We start from the raw sequence: 19,907 nt of genomic DNA on the forward strand, positions 1-19,907 counted from the left end.
CCACCTGAAAAATATATATGAATGAAATAATTCATCTTGACCATTTAAACAGGATGCCTGCAAAACATAGCTTGTTTTAACAAACTAAGCTTTTTATTCCTTTTAAAGGTTCAAGTGCTAGGTCACTTTGGTTGACTTGCATATACAGTATAGCACAAGAAACAAAGCCTGTACATGCATGGATGATGAAAGTATAGTGTGAATCACTGTTTCAGCTGTGAAAGGAGATCCTAGCACAACACAAGAAAACTGTTTCATCGAGGCTAAGAAAATAATGTCAACAATATTAAGTCATTGTCTGCTGAATTTTTTTTCTTCTTCCATTAATGCTTGAAGTGGGGGTAGGTAACAGACTTTTGGGGTTACTTAATGCATCCAAATCTGTATCTGACATTTTTTTTTTATTTAACATGATGCTTAGTGTATAAAAGATATTGTTTTCAACTGGCTATTTCATAAATGCATAAGTAGAAATTTGAAAATGTTACTTCTTTTTCTTCTGCATATCGGACCAGTGATTTTTGTGTTTTGGTCCCATTTTACAAAAAAAAATTTATTTACTTAAATCTATTTCACTTTTTGCAAAGGTTCATCTGTCCATGTACTCAGACTGGTCTGCTTAGATCAAAGGCCAAAAGGTCTCAAATCTGGACACACACTTCTGTTTAGAAACCATTCATTTTGAGCCTTAAAAAGAAGGGGAAGCAAAGTAGTTTTGCTTTTTTCCATTGTAAATTTTAACTTGGATCAAAAAGTCTACATTATTTGATATCATTGTAGAACATCTTTCTCCTTTTCTGTAAGACCACATGCTTTGGTGTGTCATAACTGATCTTGACATTACAGATCTTAGAAGTTGGGTTCAATCTCATAATGTGCAAATGCTGCAAATGGGGATAACAAGTCAAGAAAATCAAGAGTCTCTCAATTGCTTGCGCAGGTGACACAATTATGTATTTGTTTTTCAATGGCTTTTGCTTTTAGGAATCCTCAGTGAGAAATCCTCATAGATATACTATACCTACTGAACTGTTCTCATATTTTGCATGGCTCAAAATTAGCAGTGGTCTACTAACCCAAGACAAAAAAATTTACCAACCGATATATAAATTTAATAATTGAATAATTTTAATATCTATCCTAATATTAACTAACAAATAAAGAAAATAAATTCCACACAAAAAACATCTTCACTAGCCAAGGTTCTGATATGATGTCCCTATCTACACCTTGGCATATCAAACATATTTCTGTGCTTTGGGTTTGTGAATTTCACTGAATGTGGCAGCAAGCAACCGCATCCAATCAAAATTAAGTTGTTCAAATCTGAACACTTTACTTATGTGGTCAAGAAAAGGGAGCACACAAGCTGAATGGACTGATAAATTAGCAATTTTCCACTGCTGGTCTGTGTTGTATAAGTAACTTTCACTCAAATACACCTGCAATGGCTTCCCAGTGGTATGTTGTCATTCTTGTGAGGTTAAACTTACAAAATATCCTTTTTATGTCAATTACCTCCACCATTTTTGGCCTATGTACAATGCACCGCTGTTATTGGTTAGTTGGCATTATATGCTAAGTGAGGCAACTCATGAAATCCAAATCTGTTCGATCTGCCAAGGTGTAGATAGGTCTATCATATAGGAACCTTGGCGAGCAAAGATGCACATTAAAAAGCTCAAGTTGGCCTGATGTCAATCTAAGAAATATATATCCTTGGCCTGCCATGTTTCATGCCATCAAATGGAATCTTAACACCTAGATTATAATATACTGTATTGCAAGAAACTATTAAAATAGCCATAGAAAGTGATCAGTGCATTTACTTAATTTTTTGCTGATGAAAAAGGTGGTTGTTGTAGGGTTTAACGCCATTTTTCAGCACACAATAAGCTATACATGGCAGCCAGTATTAATGGTGGAGGAAGAACCCGGAAAATCCCTGGAAAAAAACACCGACCCTCGAGAAGCTACTGGCAAGCTTTCTCACGTATCCACATTGGCCGAATCCGAGACTCAAACCTAAGCAGACAGAGGTGAGATGGCAGTGATCCGTAAAAAAATGGCGTTAAACCCTATGACAACAACAATACTCCATGGAAACAAACTTGCAAAAACTATGGCATTACTTAAATTGGATACTTTCATCATGGTTATGTTTTTTCCATTTGAATTGTAGTACATACTTGAATCTCATTTTATCAAATCCTTTTAATCAGCACTTACTCAGTCAACAAATGCTACTGACCCAGTTGATTATTCAGGATCTCAAACCAACCATATGCAATCCCAAAAAACATGTGCATGAATCAATGATGGGCATGAAGTAAGGACAGTTGATATATGGTTCTCAACAGATTTCAAAATTGAAGGGTCATTTGACCCTTGACAACAAAAACTCGAGAATCAAAATGAAAATCTCAAAAGTCAAAACTGAAATCACAACAACCATTTTTTTCTTTAGTGAGTCCATAGTTGAAACTGTTTGTTATTCGTGTATTAAATGGATACTTAAAATTCCTTACAACTTTTGATTTATTTTCCTACTCAGAAGAATTGTTACTATCAATCTATTTCTTTGGAGTCTGAGGGTTGGAATGATAATTATGGGAAGGTTATTTCTGAGACTGAGGCAGAAAATAAAATATGTTTCATTCAGCCACTGCAATTAATTAATGTGCACCTGTGTAACACAATTCAGTGAAAAAGGTGAAGCTGCACATGTACAGCTTGTAGCTTATTTCAAAGATTCTTTTGTTAAATAAAATCCACAAGTAATTTAATATTTCGAGTTTCATTTCATAACCAGCACTTTTTTTTGCATTGGACGAAAGGTTGTTTGGAGATTTTTACATGAATATAACTAAAGCATATCAACCACCCTTAAATATTTGTCTAAATATATTCTGAAACAATGCAATAACAATTAAAATACAAAAAAATCAAAACTGATAAGATCATTTTTGTTTGGTCTCCTTTTCATCTCAAACAGGTCAGCCACATTTTATTAAAAGACTTGAAAGTTACGATGGATCATCTTTGATCCCTTTATTACTTATAATATTTCATAAAACATGCTGCATTTGGCCTTAAACTCTGCAGATTACAACATTAAGGTAATCAGTTTGATGTAAACACATGTTAGCCTTCATCATCTAATTCCACCAGTATAACATTTCCAGCCAACAACAGTCTGGTTTCCATTGGTTTCTGTAATATGGGGATAGAACAAATAGATTTTTTCAGTCATAAAAAAAATATAATAATATTTTCAATTTTTCAAAAGCAGTAGGCAGATCTTAGCTATAAAATGGAACATGCTGTAGATTGTATTTTGAATGGGCAATCAAATGCCTATAATTGATTAAAAGTTAATCCAATCAAGTCATAATTGATTCCCTCTTTCTCTAATTATCATAAATGTCAAAGATAATCTCAGAACAATCTAACCTTAATTCAATTATGCCTACCCAAGCCTGACATATGCCACCTGTTAACTTTGCCATGTTTATATTGATTTTGCATAGGTGTGATATTACTGGTCAATAAGGTTTAAACAGTAGTCTATGGTAAATGTCGACCACAGGTGTATACAATCTGTTACAGTCAATGCCCACTTAGGAAGGAAATTATGCCAGAGGCAAATTATCGGTTACTAAAACTGGTGCTCAGGCCCGAATCAATGTGTATCGTAAAAACACGTAGGTTGGAATTACCATGCATCAGATATGAGTGAAATTGAAATTCCAAGTGTCAAAACCAGAGGGTACACATCTATTGAGAACCCTGTTATGTGAATATGTGTTTTATTGAAGCAAATCTCTCTCTCTCTACATATATACACAAAAACCTTTGGAACTCAGATATACTATAATTCCCTTTTGTAAAGCCAATAGCATGTTTCAAGGTATTCGATCAATACCCTATAAAATACAAGTCAATACATTACCTTTCCACATGCTCTACAATGGTGTCTCCTCTTGGTGAAGGTAAATTTAGATTCACAGTTCATGCATGTTTGAGTGTCAGCATCTGGAATCCATTTGGGAGCTACTTGCCCGAGTGTTGCACTGTATGGGGGAGGGGGCTCCATTAATAGAGGATCAGGCACAGATGCTGCTTCAGCTCCTGCTACCTCAACTGCAGGGGTAACATCCTGTGTACCTACAGCATTGAAAAAAGCGAAAATTTTTAACAAACCTTATGTACCCCCTCTTCTCTGTTCTCCACTGCCATAGTATTGCATTCTCCTATCTCTGTCACCAGACTGTATATACAGACCATCCAGTTGGGAGGAGTGGCTTAAATTATATGCCTGTTGTATGCATAGAACAGAATGTTTCAGAGATCCTTAACTGTCAAAAACGTCCCTACACCTTCCATAAAGTATTTTAAAAATCATGCTGAATACCTATTTTCAATAAATGACACATGTCAATCTTATTTTCTCCCAAAATTATGGGCCCAGGTTATATTTCCCAAACACTTATGAAAAGTTCCTGCTGACTTTCATTCCATATTCAACAAAATAACGAGGCTAAGAGGTGATGTCATCATGTGTCTTAAGTTGTAGCTTGATGCAAGTACAGCTGCCACTTTTACATCATATTTATAAGCAATGTCAATGAGTTATTCTTTATAAAGTGTGCCCTGGACATGCCTGGCCTATAGCCCAGGTTACAACTTAAGAGAAAATTCTTTTTTCTTTCAAATATGTTTCTTATAAATTGTTGGTAAGTTTATGAACAGTATATATGAAAAACATGGTGTGTCAGAGTTGAATCTGTGAATCTCTATTCCATATGATACTGCCAACATGCTGAATCCATATATGATAAATGAAGTTTTATCTGCCAACAATTACTATTTAAATTCAGCAGCAGATTAGGAATCTGAAGAACAAAAAACAGGCTCTAAACAAATTTGTTTATTTGGATAATGTTTAGCAACAACAGGCTGAATTTGCAGCATGTCTGCAAACCTGGTAAAGTTATCTGACTTGAGTCATCACCGATTTGGTTCAAATTCAAAATAAGTAAACATTTTTGCAGAAAAACCAAAAGGCTGAAAACTGTCCACTTATTTTAAAATTAGAGATTAAAGCCAAGCACAAATACGGCACCATGTAATTTAATTGTCTTCACAAAACAAGCATAAAGACAAAACAAATGTTTCCATTCAGGCGACCATCCTTGTTTTCCGTTGCTGACCCAAGCACTTTTTTCTTCCAGGTAGAAGAAATAAAAATTTTAAAATATATTTTTTCAAAATTCCCAAAATCAATTAGTGTATCTTATTGAGCCACTTTTGTCCAGTGCTTGAAGCACTTTGCAATACGAATACTAATTTTAAACCCAGTGCAATAGGAAATATACTTGGGGGGGGGGGGGGCCGAATAATACATGCAAAATAATTTTCTCTCACTGTGATATGTGATTAGTAACTGTAGCATACAGCATGTTAAAATACTACTTTAAAGTAGTCTTAATGAGTCATTCACCTATGCTGATACTTAATTACTGATTACTGATACATCATTATTTGTATATATTTTTGATACTTTGAAAAACTTTCAAGTTAATGTTCAGGTGCAACAAGCATTAATAAATGCAATATTATTTTAAAACAAAGTATTTATGTTTAAACATGAATCTCTTTGCCAAAAGGAGCTGGAGTAGCCAACAATGTATAGATCTGTATAGTCAATCAAACCAGAAAATTACATCACAATGATCTTAGTCACACAAACATAAAAATTAGGTCATAATAATCAACTTTTTACATGATAAAATTTCTCACCTTTATATGCAAACACATTAGAATTTTTCACAAGTAAAGACAAAATGAAGTCTAAGCAATTGAAGACATTACAAACAGCTAAGAATAAAGTTACTCAAGTAAGAATACATGTACAGTGTAATCCCACTATAGCATGCTCCTTTATAACACGGATTTGGATTATGACATGGTCATGGTGTGGCTCCCCAAATGTCATATACAAGTTTTTTTCTTGTACACGAAAAAAAATTCTTTCTTAAAAGTATGAAGAAAAAAAAATGTTAAAAGATTTTCATTTTGGGGAAGAGATTGTGTTTGAATAATACAAGACGATCATGGAGTGGCTCTGCAATTTTATATGTATTTTTCTCGTATACGAAAATGTAGTTTTTTCTTCTTAAAAGTACAAAAAATAACTCTTAAAAAGTTTATTCTGGGATCACGCAGGGATTCGCCAATGTCACAAACTTGGATATTTTCCCCTTACTGGTGGCAAAATATACCATCTGGCGATTTTTTTTATTGGCGACATTGTTGGCTGTTTTAAACTTGTATATACAGTCATTGGTTTGGAGTGGAGAAATTCACAGGCCCCATGAAAGAAAGCCACAAAATGGACATAAAATGCTCTGAAATTTATCTATTGTTACATAAACAAATTCTTTGTCCATATTGACAAACCATCTAAACAGTGCACTGTTATATCATAATCCGCTTATCTTGACATTTAGCATGAGTACTGTATGTTGTGAGATATCCACTTTTTTGTTGTTGACATTTCTGGTAACGGAGATCAACCGGATGAGGCATTATCTCACAATCTATCTTTTGTCAGATTTTCGGCCGCTCACTAGTAATTAATATATTTACAAAGACTGACATCTGCATGTGGATGGTAAGTAAAATTCATCTTCTTTTCAGTTAGAATTTAATCCTTCAGAACACCACTTTGTGAAATTTCTGATGCATGCGTGGAAGGCAGCATCATGTTGCTACCACAAATGTATAAAAAAAATCTTACTTATTGGTTTATTCAATAGGCAGGGAGGAACTGTAACTAAACTAGACCAAACGACGACCAATTTCTTTTTAAAAATGTACCCAGATAAAATAATTTGCATAAATTTCGAAGGAAACATTACCTTTGAAGCATCGATTGTTATCAAAACATACCTGGCAAATGGGGAAAAAATCAGGCGCAATCATATAAAGCAATTATTTGATGTTGCCGCCACAATATGAAATGGGCATTTTTTTGTGCTCTCCAAAGCTGTTCTTTAGCGGTGACTTTAATAACGCATGCACCCTTCATCAAAGAAAGCCGACTAAAATCTTCAATAAAAACAAATAACTTTTCTTCAAAGGAAGTCAGTACCAAACTTAAATAAAAGTAATGGAATCTGATGGATTTTTGCATTTTTTAACATGACTGGAATACATTAACTGCGCCATGAAAGTTTCCTTTTTGCGGGGAAAAAGTGTATGCTTACAAACACTACCAATAGCGGCTTAAAATGCTAACTAACTTCAACCAACTTGGGAAGTAATGAAAAGTAGAGCGTGCTTCGTCATTTGTTACGTGATTGTGCTATGTTTTTCCACTGAATTCAGACCAATATGAGCTGTGACAAAATTACTGAATATTTTAAATATGTGCGTGTGCATATATTTGAAGGAATCACTTGTATTGTGGATTCAATGTATATGATTAGATTCGCGGGTGAGTACACGGTGTTGATACTGTATTCATGCTATACATTAGACATATATATAAATATATATAAACAGTATTCACGTATACGAACCAAATTATGGTTCTCTAAATAAAGTAAACTATTATATATGAATTCTCTGTTTTCACTACAGGTGTATTTCTCATTTAATATGCTTGGATTTAAGATGGTAACTGTGCCGATGAAGCATGTATTTTACCACCCGCATTGATTACCTCTCCGCCCCTCAATTTTTTTTTTTTTGGTACATGCATCATTTTCTTCAGCTAACTGACCTAGCTGCTTATAACATGGTTCTGTCTATAACATGGTCGATTTCTATGGCTCCCAACTACCATGTTATAGTGGGGTCACACTGTACAAGGACTAAAGGTCAATCAGGCTGAGTTACCCTTGTTAAGGTGCATACCAATTTTCATGAGTAAAGAGCAACAAAGATACAAGATATCAGGGGGTATAATGAATGAATTCCTGAAAATGTGGCCACAATGGCATAGTTCTCATATGGTAAAGTAACATGTACATTTTCTGAGATGTAAACACATACCAGCATGAAAATTAGGTTGCACATAATTATTTTTGGTATAGTTGAGTTACTATTATTGAGATGTATAAAGCTTACAATGTTCATCAGTGTTGGTAAAAAAAAGTTTCTAAGATATTGTGGATGATAAGAACAAATAGCTGAAAAAAACAGGAAAAAAAGTTATTGAAGCAAAAACATTCTGTGACAATGGACCTAGTTTTGACATGGTTGGTTTCATCATGATGTAATGACATGCCAATCATCAAAAGCATAGATGAAAAAGGGTACAGGATATGGCTGTGTAATGAACAATCAGCTGAAAATACAGAAGATACATAATCCATTGCTCCCTGGACATTCTTGTCATCTTCACTTAAAATGGGGGTGGAAAACACATTTTTGGGGTTACTAAGGAATGGATCCAAATACATCTGAGATTTTCATATAATTGGCTATAAATGATAATCATTTTCAATTGGCTATTTGAGGCATTAATAGAACATCTCAAATTAAATTCTATGGCTTGAGGTTTGTCTTAATGGCAAAGGGGAGTTGTGCACAACATTCATGGACATGTGTCAGTAAAAATACAGAAGGAAAAATTACATCCTGTTGGAGTCTAGGGAAATAATCCTCACAAAAAATGCATACATCCCAACTGAAAATTTAACAAATTTTCATTTCTTTATCGATGGAGCGAGGTGAAAACAATTCATTAAATGTTCTGAAGCAAGTAAGCATGAGGAGAATAATTCATCACAAATCTTACCTGTGCATGTCTCGGATACTTCTTGGGCATCAGCTGACACACCACTAGCACCAACCTCCTCTGGACTTGTCTTGTCATCTGCAACTAGGTTGAACGCAGGTCGAGGAGGAAGATTCAAACTGGTTGGACGCTTTTGTTTCTGTACTGGGGGCTGTCCAGACTCAGATGGACCCCATGAGTGAGGTCGAGATGGAATGACCATGGGAGGAAAATTTTCCATTGCAGACTGACCCTCACCTTGCAGATGGGGTCGTCTAAGAATGACCTGCTCTTGGGAGAAGTTTAAATCTCTTTCACTGGTTGCTTCAGATGATGAAAAGACAGCCTCTGAGACATTATTGCTATTAATATGTATATCACTGTTCTGCTGCTGGTCTGATCCTGCAAAGGATTCATTAATATAATTACCTTGATCTCTGATTTGATCACTGTTTTCCATTCTTTGTTGTGTTTCTCTTTCAAACTGTTGTTTGATCTCTAAATCTGCCTGAATGTTTTGCATCTTTGGATGCAGCAGTTCTTGCTGAAAATGAACGTCTGTTGTTTCTCCATTCAGATCTAGATTTCCAAGTAAAACATGAGCTGAATCCAATGCGTTGTTAAAATGAGACTGTGAAGTTATTTCATCCATTGTTTTACACACTGTTTCTATATCTGTATTCAAAGTTGGTGTTGATAAACCAAGTAGAGTCTGAGGTCGATTAGTTTTTGCCTGCAGTTCTTTTGGCCTTGATCCAAAGGTCATTTCGGGTGATGAAGAAAGATAAGCCACTTCCTGTGAAAAATTTGATTCACATCCCTCTTGAAACTGTATTTTAGACACATCCACAAGAGACACTTCAGAACTGTGAACTCCACTTGGTACATTCACACTGGATGGCAGGGTTGAAATAAATATATCACTTGTATGCACTGCACTAGATTTATCACAGGCATCTTTGGGAACAGGAAGCTTTCCAATAGGCAAAGCTTTCAATATTTCTAAGTCTTCCTCTACAATTTCAGATTCTGGATTCACTGACAGCTGAGGACCAGCCTCAGTCTCCATGACAAAATAATCACAGGAATCAATTTGCACATTAGTGTTGGAAACACAAATGGGTTCAAGATTTACATTTTCAGAACTTGACTGATGATTTGGAACATTACATGTTTGTAGCTTTCCATTATTTTCTTTATAAGAAATCAACATATCTAAATAAACTTTATCACTGGCAGAAATACTTTCTTCAGTCTTTGAGTCATCATCTGAAGTGCCCTCCTTAAAATATTCTGTAATTTCTTGTATATTACCATCAACCTCAGTGATATCACCAAAACCAGTAACCATATCTGTCTCAACTGGCAGTTCAGATGGTATGATAGTTGTTTTTCTTGTAATCATAACTGGCGCATCAACAGATGTCGAGTTCTGCTCATTCAAAGAATTTTCCTCTGAAGTCGGTGGCTGATTTGCTGCCTCGGTCAGTCTGTGATCATTTTGTGTCATTTCTGAGAGTGGTCTTGACTTATTCTCAATTTGTTTATCACAGCTTTGTGCAATCTCCTTATTCTCTGAATCTGGACAAACCACAATATGGGAAATAGGATTCACTCTCTGGCTAGGTGATTGGTAACTATTTGACATCATTGTCTGCCCTTCAGAATTGCCTTCTTGATCCGTTTTGGCAGGAACATCCCTGTGAATGACCTGTTCATTTGATGGTAATGAAGCTCTAATTTGTTCATCATAAACACTATGTACACTGCTGACATCCCTATTTCCAACAGCAACCGAATCTACATCAGAGAACAATGCATTGATATCTCCTACTGAACCTAAAGAATTAACAACCATTCTTTTGTTCTGTCCTATAACAGAGGACACATGCCTCTTCTCAGCTGATTCCTGCTCAATTATCACATTTGTTCTTACATTATCTTGCACATGTTTACATTTTTCTGATGAATTATTGGATTTGTTTGTACTTCCATTCTGCATAAACAACTGACTGGCCATGCAAGCACCAATATCTGGCGAGTACAAATCTGAAGCTTGTATTGGATATTTCAAGGTATCATCTTCATGCATCCCCACATAAGGTTTCCCCTCCTTTTTATAGGAACTAAACTGTCCATTTTGCATGTTTTTCGCATCGAATCCTTCTCCTATCCGATCTGCTCTATCAGTCTCTGATTTGTCAATGTCCTTATGAAAGCCAGAACTTAAGCTATAGATATCTGTTCCATTGTAGCTTATTCCTTTTGGTGTTGGTGAGGGGGCAAAATCAGCTTCTGACATATCAAACTTCTCTGCTGGTTCATAAGGGAGATCATACATAATATTTGTATTTACAGATTTATCCCCAAAATCAACTGGCAGATAACTCTCCAAACTTGGCAAATCTGAAAGGATTTTCCATGTTCTGTCATCCTGTTGTTGTAGGTACTCTGAAAAGCCACTTGGTTTTATCTCTTGACCTGGCACAAATGCCTGTTTTTTTTCTGCAATGAAACAAAATAGACTAAAAGATGCTTGTAAAACACGTTATTGCTCCCCCATATTGACCAGCCCTTAATCTGTTTCTTGGACCTGAGGGGTATTTGGATGAAGAGATAAGGACAGACTTAGGGACCATATATGATGAAGATCTAGTAATGATGAATGGGTCACATCCCAATTGTAGGGGTTGGATAAATTCTTCGACCATTATGAGCTTCTACAGGCTATCCTAAATCATATTGCAAGATTTCAAGAATCTGCTCTAAGTGATGTTGGCAGAATTTCACGGCAATGGAAATTCCTGAATTACTAATCATCATATATACAATTACACAGCAGCAAAATGTCCACATCCACAAGCTCTGCCTCCATTCAGGCTTCTATATGGAATGGTGGTAAGAGTTGTTGCATGACATTACATATGCACATCAGTCCTGATAGGCAGATAACATAATCTGCATCTTTTCTTTGAAAAGCAAAAATATGTACATGTTGTTGTTATAGGGTTTAACACCATTTTTCAGCACAGATACATGGTGGCCAGTGTAAATGGTGGACAAAGAACCCGGGAAAACCCTGGAAAGAACCACTGACCCACAAGAAGCTACTGGCAAGCTTTTTCACATACCCACATTGGCTAAGCCCAAGACTCAAACACACACAGACAGGTGTGATGGCAGTGATCCTTAACGGTGAGCACTTTAGACCACTCTGCCATTCGAGGCCCCATATATGTAGATGTAATAGAAGAACAAATTTTCATAATAAAAGTTACATTTTCCCTCAATACAACTGACAAAAAAGCAAGAGACATTGCTCACCTGTCTTCAGGGTAAAAAAATCATTATTTCTAATTTAGCAAAAATTAAACATCAATTTTTTTTATTTAGTCCAACATTTTATTTTTGTTTAAATGATTATTTTATTAAAGAAATATATATGGCCATAGAATATGATTATGTACAGAATACATGCTCTTCCTGGAGTGACAATCAAGGAAGAGCCAGACACAATATCGTTTTCTTCCAGGCATTGTACACACAATAATACAGAGATTCATAGATTCTAAGGACTGAGAGATCAGCCAAGGCTTTCCTTCTTAATGATGCCTGACCAAATGAACTTATATATCCTGTGCCTGCATTATAGTTAATACTGGAGTGTTAGAAGGCACAAAATCAAAATTTGAAGAAAAACAAGGTAAGCAGACCTAACCCACAGCTATCATGTAAATGAAATTGAAAGAGTGTGCACATTTGTGCAGAATTTGGATTTTTAATGCAGCTTTAAATAAATTTAAATCACAAAACTAACCTCTTGATGCTGAGTGCAAAGCGAGGTAGTTGCTATTACCATTTTTATAAATCTTTGGTATTACTCAGAAACTGAAAGGAGCCACTCAGACTTTATTTAGCATTTTGAAGCCAACTACAGAATTAATTATTCAAACTTCAAACACAACTGACAATTACAATTAGTTAAGCAGATTCTATTATCCTGTTTATGTGTTTATTTAGAAATTAGACACATATTATGACTGTGGTACGTATATTTGTATTTTATTTGTTGGCTTTTCTCAATGATTGTATGTTATGTTTATCTGTACTTTGTAAATGACCTTTGATCAAAATAAAGTTAATGATCTACCTGACTAGTGACATTAATTTGTAAACTATATTGCATAGCTAATATTTCCCTCTGATTAAAGATTAAATATTCAGATAATCGTTAATAAAGGTAAACGTGTTTATTTGCAGGGCTGAGCAAATCCCATAGCCCGACGTTCTGGACTAGTCATCTTTGAAGTCGGACGAGTAAACTTTTCCAAGTCGCTAGTCCGGGACAAGTGCTTTTTAAAAAAGTCGGGCTAGTCCTAATTTTCCTGCTATAATCACTATATCTGCCTTTATTTGGCCAATCATGCCCTCTGGGCATACTGAATACTTGATTCTACCCCTCTTCATGTATACATTTACATTCTGTTACCGCTTGACTGCATATTGGGCTAAGCGACCAAACTGTCGGCAAATCAAAACACGTCAAACAAAAGAAAGCCAGTATGATCAATTAGCAGTGTTGTAAGCAGTTTTGTTGCAATGAGTTTACTCAATCTAGATCATAACGAGCAGCTCACTATGATTTTAATCCAGCCAGTCAGTGGAATTAAATTAATGAAAGGTACTTTACTGACATCAGTGTTAGTTTCCTTTATGAACTGATTAAATGACAGTAATGATTCTTTAATTAATAACTGCTTATACAGATGATTAACTTTCATGTGCGATATTGTGTTGAAGCAAAACAGTTACGCTAATTAATGAGCTGTTTCAGTTCGTATTTAAAAGAGAAAATTGATGTTATGATCACTTTAGAAGTAGTTGTCAAGCAAGCTGATAGTTACTCTGTGGATAAAATGAGTTTGCTAAATTATTTTCACAAGGAAGGTAATAATGGCGATTCGGCGAAGGTAAATTTGTTTGAAAATGTAGGGATAAAACGTTAAGATGGATACTGAGTGTGCAGTAGCTATTTCTGAGTGTGAACAAGGATTTAGTTCAATGAACTTAATCAAGACTTCTTTAAGGAATTCCTTAAACCAAAAGAGTTTACAAATGCTAATGAACATTTCTGCAAATGGACCAGAGCTTGACGACTTTAACCCAGACACAGCTATCAACTGCTGGCTTAGTGCTGGTGCAGGTGGCAGACATATACATGGACATATTTTCAAATCCATCAGCTAAAACATATATACATGAACCTAAAGAAACCAAATGTATAACAACCAATGTTTTTGAAAAATTAAATTCTTTTAAGAAATAATTATGTTGTATATTATTTTGTTTGTTTTTTTGTATGGATTACCATTTTGGGACCAGTGAAAAGTAAGGTGGGACCAGTGAAGAGTAAGGTGTGACTAATGAAGAGAAAGGTGGGACTAGTGAATTTTCTGAAACCACTTGTCCTGGACTAGTGGTTTAAAATTTTTTTTTGCTCAGCCCTGATTTGAATATAAGTCTAGGACATTAGTTTCTCACTTGGAAATTCCTAAACTTGTTGACAACTATGAATGTTTTAGAAAGGAGACTGATCTACATTCTGGCTCAGTTACTATTTCTTAGATTTTTATATCAATGTTGCTTACTTGAAAAATTACTAATTCCTACCTTAATATCTTAAGTGGAATCAGTCTTATTGTTATGTTCAGTTTTTAATTTGGGTGGATTTACTTATTCAAATTGTTATTCACTAGAATTACAAAGTACTCAATAATATTCTCAGAGACGACAATTTGAATTTATGGTGAATTCAATCAAGGTCATTCTGGGTTATATTTTTGTGATACATCAAAAGGCATTGAACACACTGCCACATTCCGGGCCATTGGCACATTTGAGACTACAGGAACATCAACACATTCAATATTGGAATTTATTTGGAACACCGCTGGAAAGCAATTGGAGCTCTATACATTTGGACTTGTGATAGAACTTTCAGAACAATTTGGAATTTAATTCAAAATACTTATTTGTTGAATTTGCAAAACTTACTGGTTCTCCCTTTTTTTCTGTTACTTAATTTAAGACCAGAGACAAATGTTTTGATAATTTAATTTTCAGACACATAATTAAAATTAGTTGAGCAGATCAAGCACATGTTTATTAGACACAAATGTTTGAATGCAAGACATTCTAATGCTATTTACAAGTGATTCAGGTCAAAAATCTGAGGAGATGATCATCATATGTAAAAACAAAAAATCTTTTGGATGATATTTTGTGAATGATTTAGATCTGGTTTGAATAAAACAGGCCTGCCCATTTTACATACCAGCTGACCAGGTCAGCAAGCAAGCTTATGTAGGATTATAGGAAAAAATCATATGTAAAAGTGTCTCATAATGATTTTACTGATTTTACTAAAGTTTGATAAAAAGTTCTTGATCTAAATGAAGTCATCCACAATCTTAATGATGAGAAACCCATCTGATAAAAGGATGGCTTCAAGAGTGCACGTTCAAGAAAGTTCAAGAAAGTGAGTTCAAGCTCAGCAAATCTGATGCAAGACCACCTTACATGGCTTCCATTAAATGATATTTTAAGGAGTCCCAAGGAACCCCACATTTGAACTGTATAGGGTCCATACAAGGATTTATAGTTTCTACAGTAAGTTGTGTCTATGTGTGTCTGTTTGTGAAAGAGAGAGAGAGAGAGAGAGAGGTCTCACTAGAATTTTCGTGAAAATAGGAGTTCCACCAGCAAAAGTTGCAGTCTCCTCTCTAAAGCATGTTGGGCATACATGAATTGGATAGAAGTCCATTATAATGCAAGAATAAAGAGACACAACAGTTTTAATTATTTGTAATTCTTTAAATATTCAATTAAAATTGATATCCTGTTAGCTGACATGGGAACATGCTACACAAGGTCGTTATTTAGACAATAATACATCAAGCATCCAAAACTAAAACATCGGGTGAGGCGTTTTAATTACAGAAATGGATGATGATGAATTTAATTTTAAATTTTGCAACGAGCATCCATTTGTTCAATCACGAGTGCTGTATTTCATTGCTCTCATATTCTTCATGTCTTTTTTTCTGATCTGACATGTTTTGAAGTTTGAAAAGATCCATCTGCTAACATTTTCCACACAAGTACCGTTAGATTAACATTATAGGATTAATCATTCCTGTTGGCAAACTCGTACCACTGATTTTAACAGTTCCATGTGTTGTTTCTAAATGTTAAGAGAATTGTAACAGCACACCAGTAATTATCTAATAAAAAAACAATAAACTTTACATGTCACAAAATCACAAATTTGTTTCACTGTACAATGTTTTCTTGCACAAAAATATGAGAGCTTTTCTATCATTTTGATGCATGGATTGTAGGCTCACACTGTCAAATCTAAAACATACAGAGTTATCCTCCAGTCATTTCGGCATGTATATCAGACATGTTGGCAAATACCAATGTTTTTTAAGTGCAAACAATATGCGTATACTAACATGTATATATACATACCCTCTGCCTCAAAGTCATCTAAGACTTTGTCCAGGTCTACAATCAAACTGTCCATTGTTTTCACTTCACTCGGATGGCTGATCTCATACCTGTCTCAGATCACTGCAAAGGAAAATTCAAAGAAATGAGTGGAATACTATAGCTCCTTGATTATAACAAAATGTCCATTGTCCATCAACAAATGTACTTTCCAACAATGTGTTTACTGAAACATTTTAGTCATGTAAATGTATTTTGAAGTCGAAAGAAAAATTGTTATATACAGGAATTCACAACGGCAAGGTTATTAGGAACTGCAATGAGGAATCAGACAAGGCCCTGCTTTTACAACTACAGTACAGTCAGTTCTAAGTCTGATTTCCAGTGTCAGAAGGTGATAAGGTTAGGCTTAGCAGCAAATATTGCAATGGTCATGCACAGTAAATCATGCCCAGGATGATAGAGACCATGTCCACTCTGCAGTGGTCATCGACAACTCCATGAGAAAGTGTGGTGCGCTGAGCAAGTCTCCATGATTTACATGGCAACTATGTCAAAACGTGCAGAGAGATATCGGAGTTGGGTTTTTTCTTAATCCTCTAAACCCTTGCAGATTGGTATTAAAGGTAATGAAAAAGCAAATCATACTGCTAAAATGGCCCTATCCCAAGAACCATCTGATTTTAAAATACCATATACGGATTTTAAACCCAGTCTCAAAGAGTCTTTATGTCAGAAGTGGCAGGCATCATGGAATGATGCAGTGAATAATAAACTTCACGCCATCAAGCCAACCGTAGGTGAATGGACTCCTTCCTACAGAACCATCCGTAGAGAGGAGGTAGTCATTGCAAGAATTCAAACTGATCGTAAGTATATAACCACTCCCACATACTAAAAGGCAAAGACCTGCCAGAGTGCATTTCTTGCAATGAACCATTCATTGTTAAGCACTTTATGATAGAGAGTTTCGACCTCCAACCTATGCACGATCAGTATTACAATGTGCATGACATGAAGGAACTTTTTGATACAATGGACGTCACTTGTATTTTAGAATTCCTGAAAGAAGTAAACATTTATTCTAAATTATAACTTTTATGCCATCACCTTGAGCAGTTTTATGTACTGTATATACCATCCCTTACTTTCAATACCTTTTCATCTGTCTTCATTAACATACACCATTTGCATCCCCTTTTATCAGGAAGCTTTTTCTTACCGTTACCATCTTGTCATTTTACCTTCAACTCTTTGGTTTTATATCGCTGGTCAATATAAAACTTTTTATCATTTTTAAATGATGATACATATAACCTTTTGTACGGTGCTAAATAGCCTAACAGTGCTGGTGTGCCAAAAAATAACAATCGATCATTTGCACTTCAGAGACCACAAATTTTTAATCTGACCCCCAGTTTTGATAACAAAGTTTGTTTTTTACTCAGTCTGACCCCCAGTTTTCACACCAAAGAGATTTTTTACTCTCAGTCATGCACCCCAATGGGATACACTGACTGACGATTTCGAAGTACGCATTTGCCAATTTGACATGGCAAATTTTATTATAGATTGGAGACGATAGCGGATATGATGTTTTGGTTACCGAAAGTGATATTGAACAGATGTCACTGCTTCTTACTGAAAATACTGGGCTTCGTTTGATTCATGAGTGTATGTAGTATTCATAGGTCGAGCCCATTTGAACTCAGCTGGAAGCTTGAGCCTTGAGGTAGGTGTGGAGGTAAACGACGTCAAACCTTGAATGAAATTCGACAAGTAACATAGAAGTTTCATAATCAAGTGTGCGAAAATGTGATAACTTCAATCTCTGATTCTGATATAGTACAGACTCGAGGCAGAATCATAACATGTAAAACATTCTTCAATGTTTACAAGTTTGTGAACAGTCGCCATTTTTCCATCAGAACATCCCAGTGCATTAGTTCAAAATGTATCAGCAGTACATTTTGAATTACAAACAAAAACAACAATCAAACATCAACGAATCAAATGAAATTTTCAACTCTTACTTTTCCACATGTTGGACCACAAACGTTATAACTGTCAATATATACACAAACTGAAAATCCAACTTTGTTCTCTCTTCTGGATCTTCAAGTGAAGGTCAAGGTTTTTTGTAAGATCACGTGACAAATCCAGAAAAGCAAGGCTATTTGCATGGCCACCACGCACATTAATTTGGAAAGATTATTCGGAATACTGCTGTGTGCTAATATGAAAGACTATTCGCACGACTGCCGTGTACTAATCTATAAATACTATTCACACAGCATTGGGCAGCCGTCGCCGCCAAAATTACATTAATTAAATGATGTAGTATACAATCATATGATTTAAACACAGTAAATGAAATGATAAATCCCGATTACAAACGCCGTGGTCTCATAAGAAATGAGTTCAAAAATAAAACCGAATGGAGAATTTATATTTCAAATCACGTGATATCATTTCACGTGACAATTAACTGTTCACGTTAAAAAAAAAAGAAAGAAAATAGAAGTATTATAAATTTAACTGGCTTCAGACGATTTTTTTTCTCAGGAGTCTACACACATTTCAGTTCAATTTGTCCGTACGCGAAACACCTGATTAATGTAATAATTGCATTTGATAGGGCTTCCGTGCAAAGTGATACAAGAGGACATAATGCAAGAATATTGTCGGCCAAAAAACTTTTCTATGATAATTAGCATCTCTGCCGATACATTAGATTTGGGTGGGTTGCAGGTGTTTAATTTTTCAAATTCATCTGACCAGATTAATCTGAAAGTCTGTAGGAATACACGGATTTTAATGCAGCTCAATATTTAATATTACTACTTAAAATCAATAGTATTTAACAAAATAAGTAACGTATCACTGATAATTCAAGCTGGTATGACTAAAATACGCACTGGAAAAATTGAATGCAATGGAAATAAAATAAAATACGAAATGGAAAAAATAGAACGTAACGCTAATAAAGACGCTACTGAAGCAGCCATAAAGGATGGTTCAGATCAGTTGTTGAAATTTTCTCCACAGGAAAACAAAACATAAATATATTGAAACGATACTCTTAACTTAAACGTTTGTTTCTTAATGTGCGTTAGAGCTAGATCATAAGGGTTCATAGTGCCATTGCGTCTGCCGATTTCCATTGCTCATCAGGCCGGTCACTGTCATATGAAACTCATTACACAATAATTATGTCGTTGTGCTGGTTATGTTTAAATCTGGATACGTTTTGACTTGTGTACGTTTTAACTTGAGTACGTTTTGACTTAGGTACATATCGGTCTGGGTACTTTTTGACTTGGGTACGTTCCGGTTTGGGTACGTTTTGACTTGGTTACGTTTGGGTTTGGGTACGTTTTGACCTGTTCTCGCCCGGGGTATGAGTTTGCCTATAGGAATGATTAATCCTATAATGCTAATTTGTTTAGCTGGCAATATTTGGCGGCGGAGTTAATGACAAATTAAAAATTGACGAAATTCATTGGCATCTGTCATTTAGTTTAAACCGTCTTGCGAGTCGATACTTTCCACACGTATTTGCTTACTCAATGTTGTCAACTCATTGTTTGTTCTGACTGTCCGTTTG

The 19,907-nt window shown here is 35.2% G+C and overlaps 1 protein-coding gene across 2 annotated transcripts in view; it reads right to left on the minus strand.

The window, feature by feature from the left end:
- Nucleotides 1-18,450, minus strand: part of LOC149806781 (uncharacterized) — a 72,494-nt gene extending 54,044 nt beyond the window's left edge. For both annotated transcript variants that reach the window (XM_089957502.1, XM_089957493.1), the window contains exons 1-4: nucleotides 18,334-18,450; nucleotides 16,322-16,423; nucleotides 8,810-11,293; nucleotides 3,953-4,167 (exon numbers count right to left, since the gene is read on the minus strand). In XM_089957502.1, coding sequence (XP_089813628.1) covers nucleotides 3,953-4,167; nucleotides 8,810-11,293; nucleotides 16,322-16,376 — 2,754 coding nt within the window. In that variant the 5' untranslated portion in view covers nucleotides 16,377-16,423; nucleotides 18,334-18,450. The remainder of the gene's footprint in view (nucleotides 1-3,952; nucleotides 4,168-8,809; nucleotides 11,294-16,321; nucleotides 16,424-18,333) is intronic.
- Nucleotides 18,451-19,907: the final 1,457 nt, after the last annotated feature.

Source organism: Sinohyriopsis cumingii, chromosome 1, assembly GCF_028554795.1.
Source record: "Sinohyriopsis cumingii isolate HCF-2022 chromosome 1, ASM2855479v2, whole genome shotgun sequence".
NCBI classification, from domain to species: Eukaryota; Metazoa; Mollusca; class Bivalvia; order Unionida; family Unionidae; genus Sinohyriopsis; species Sinohyriopsis cumingii.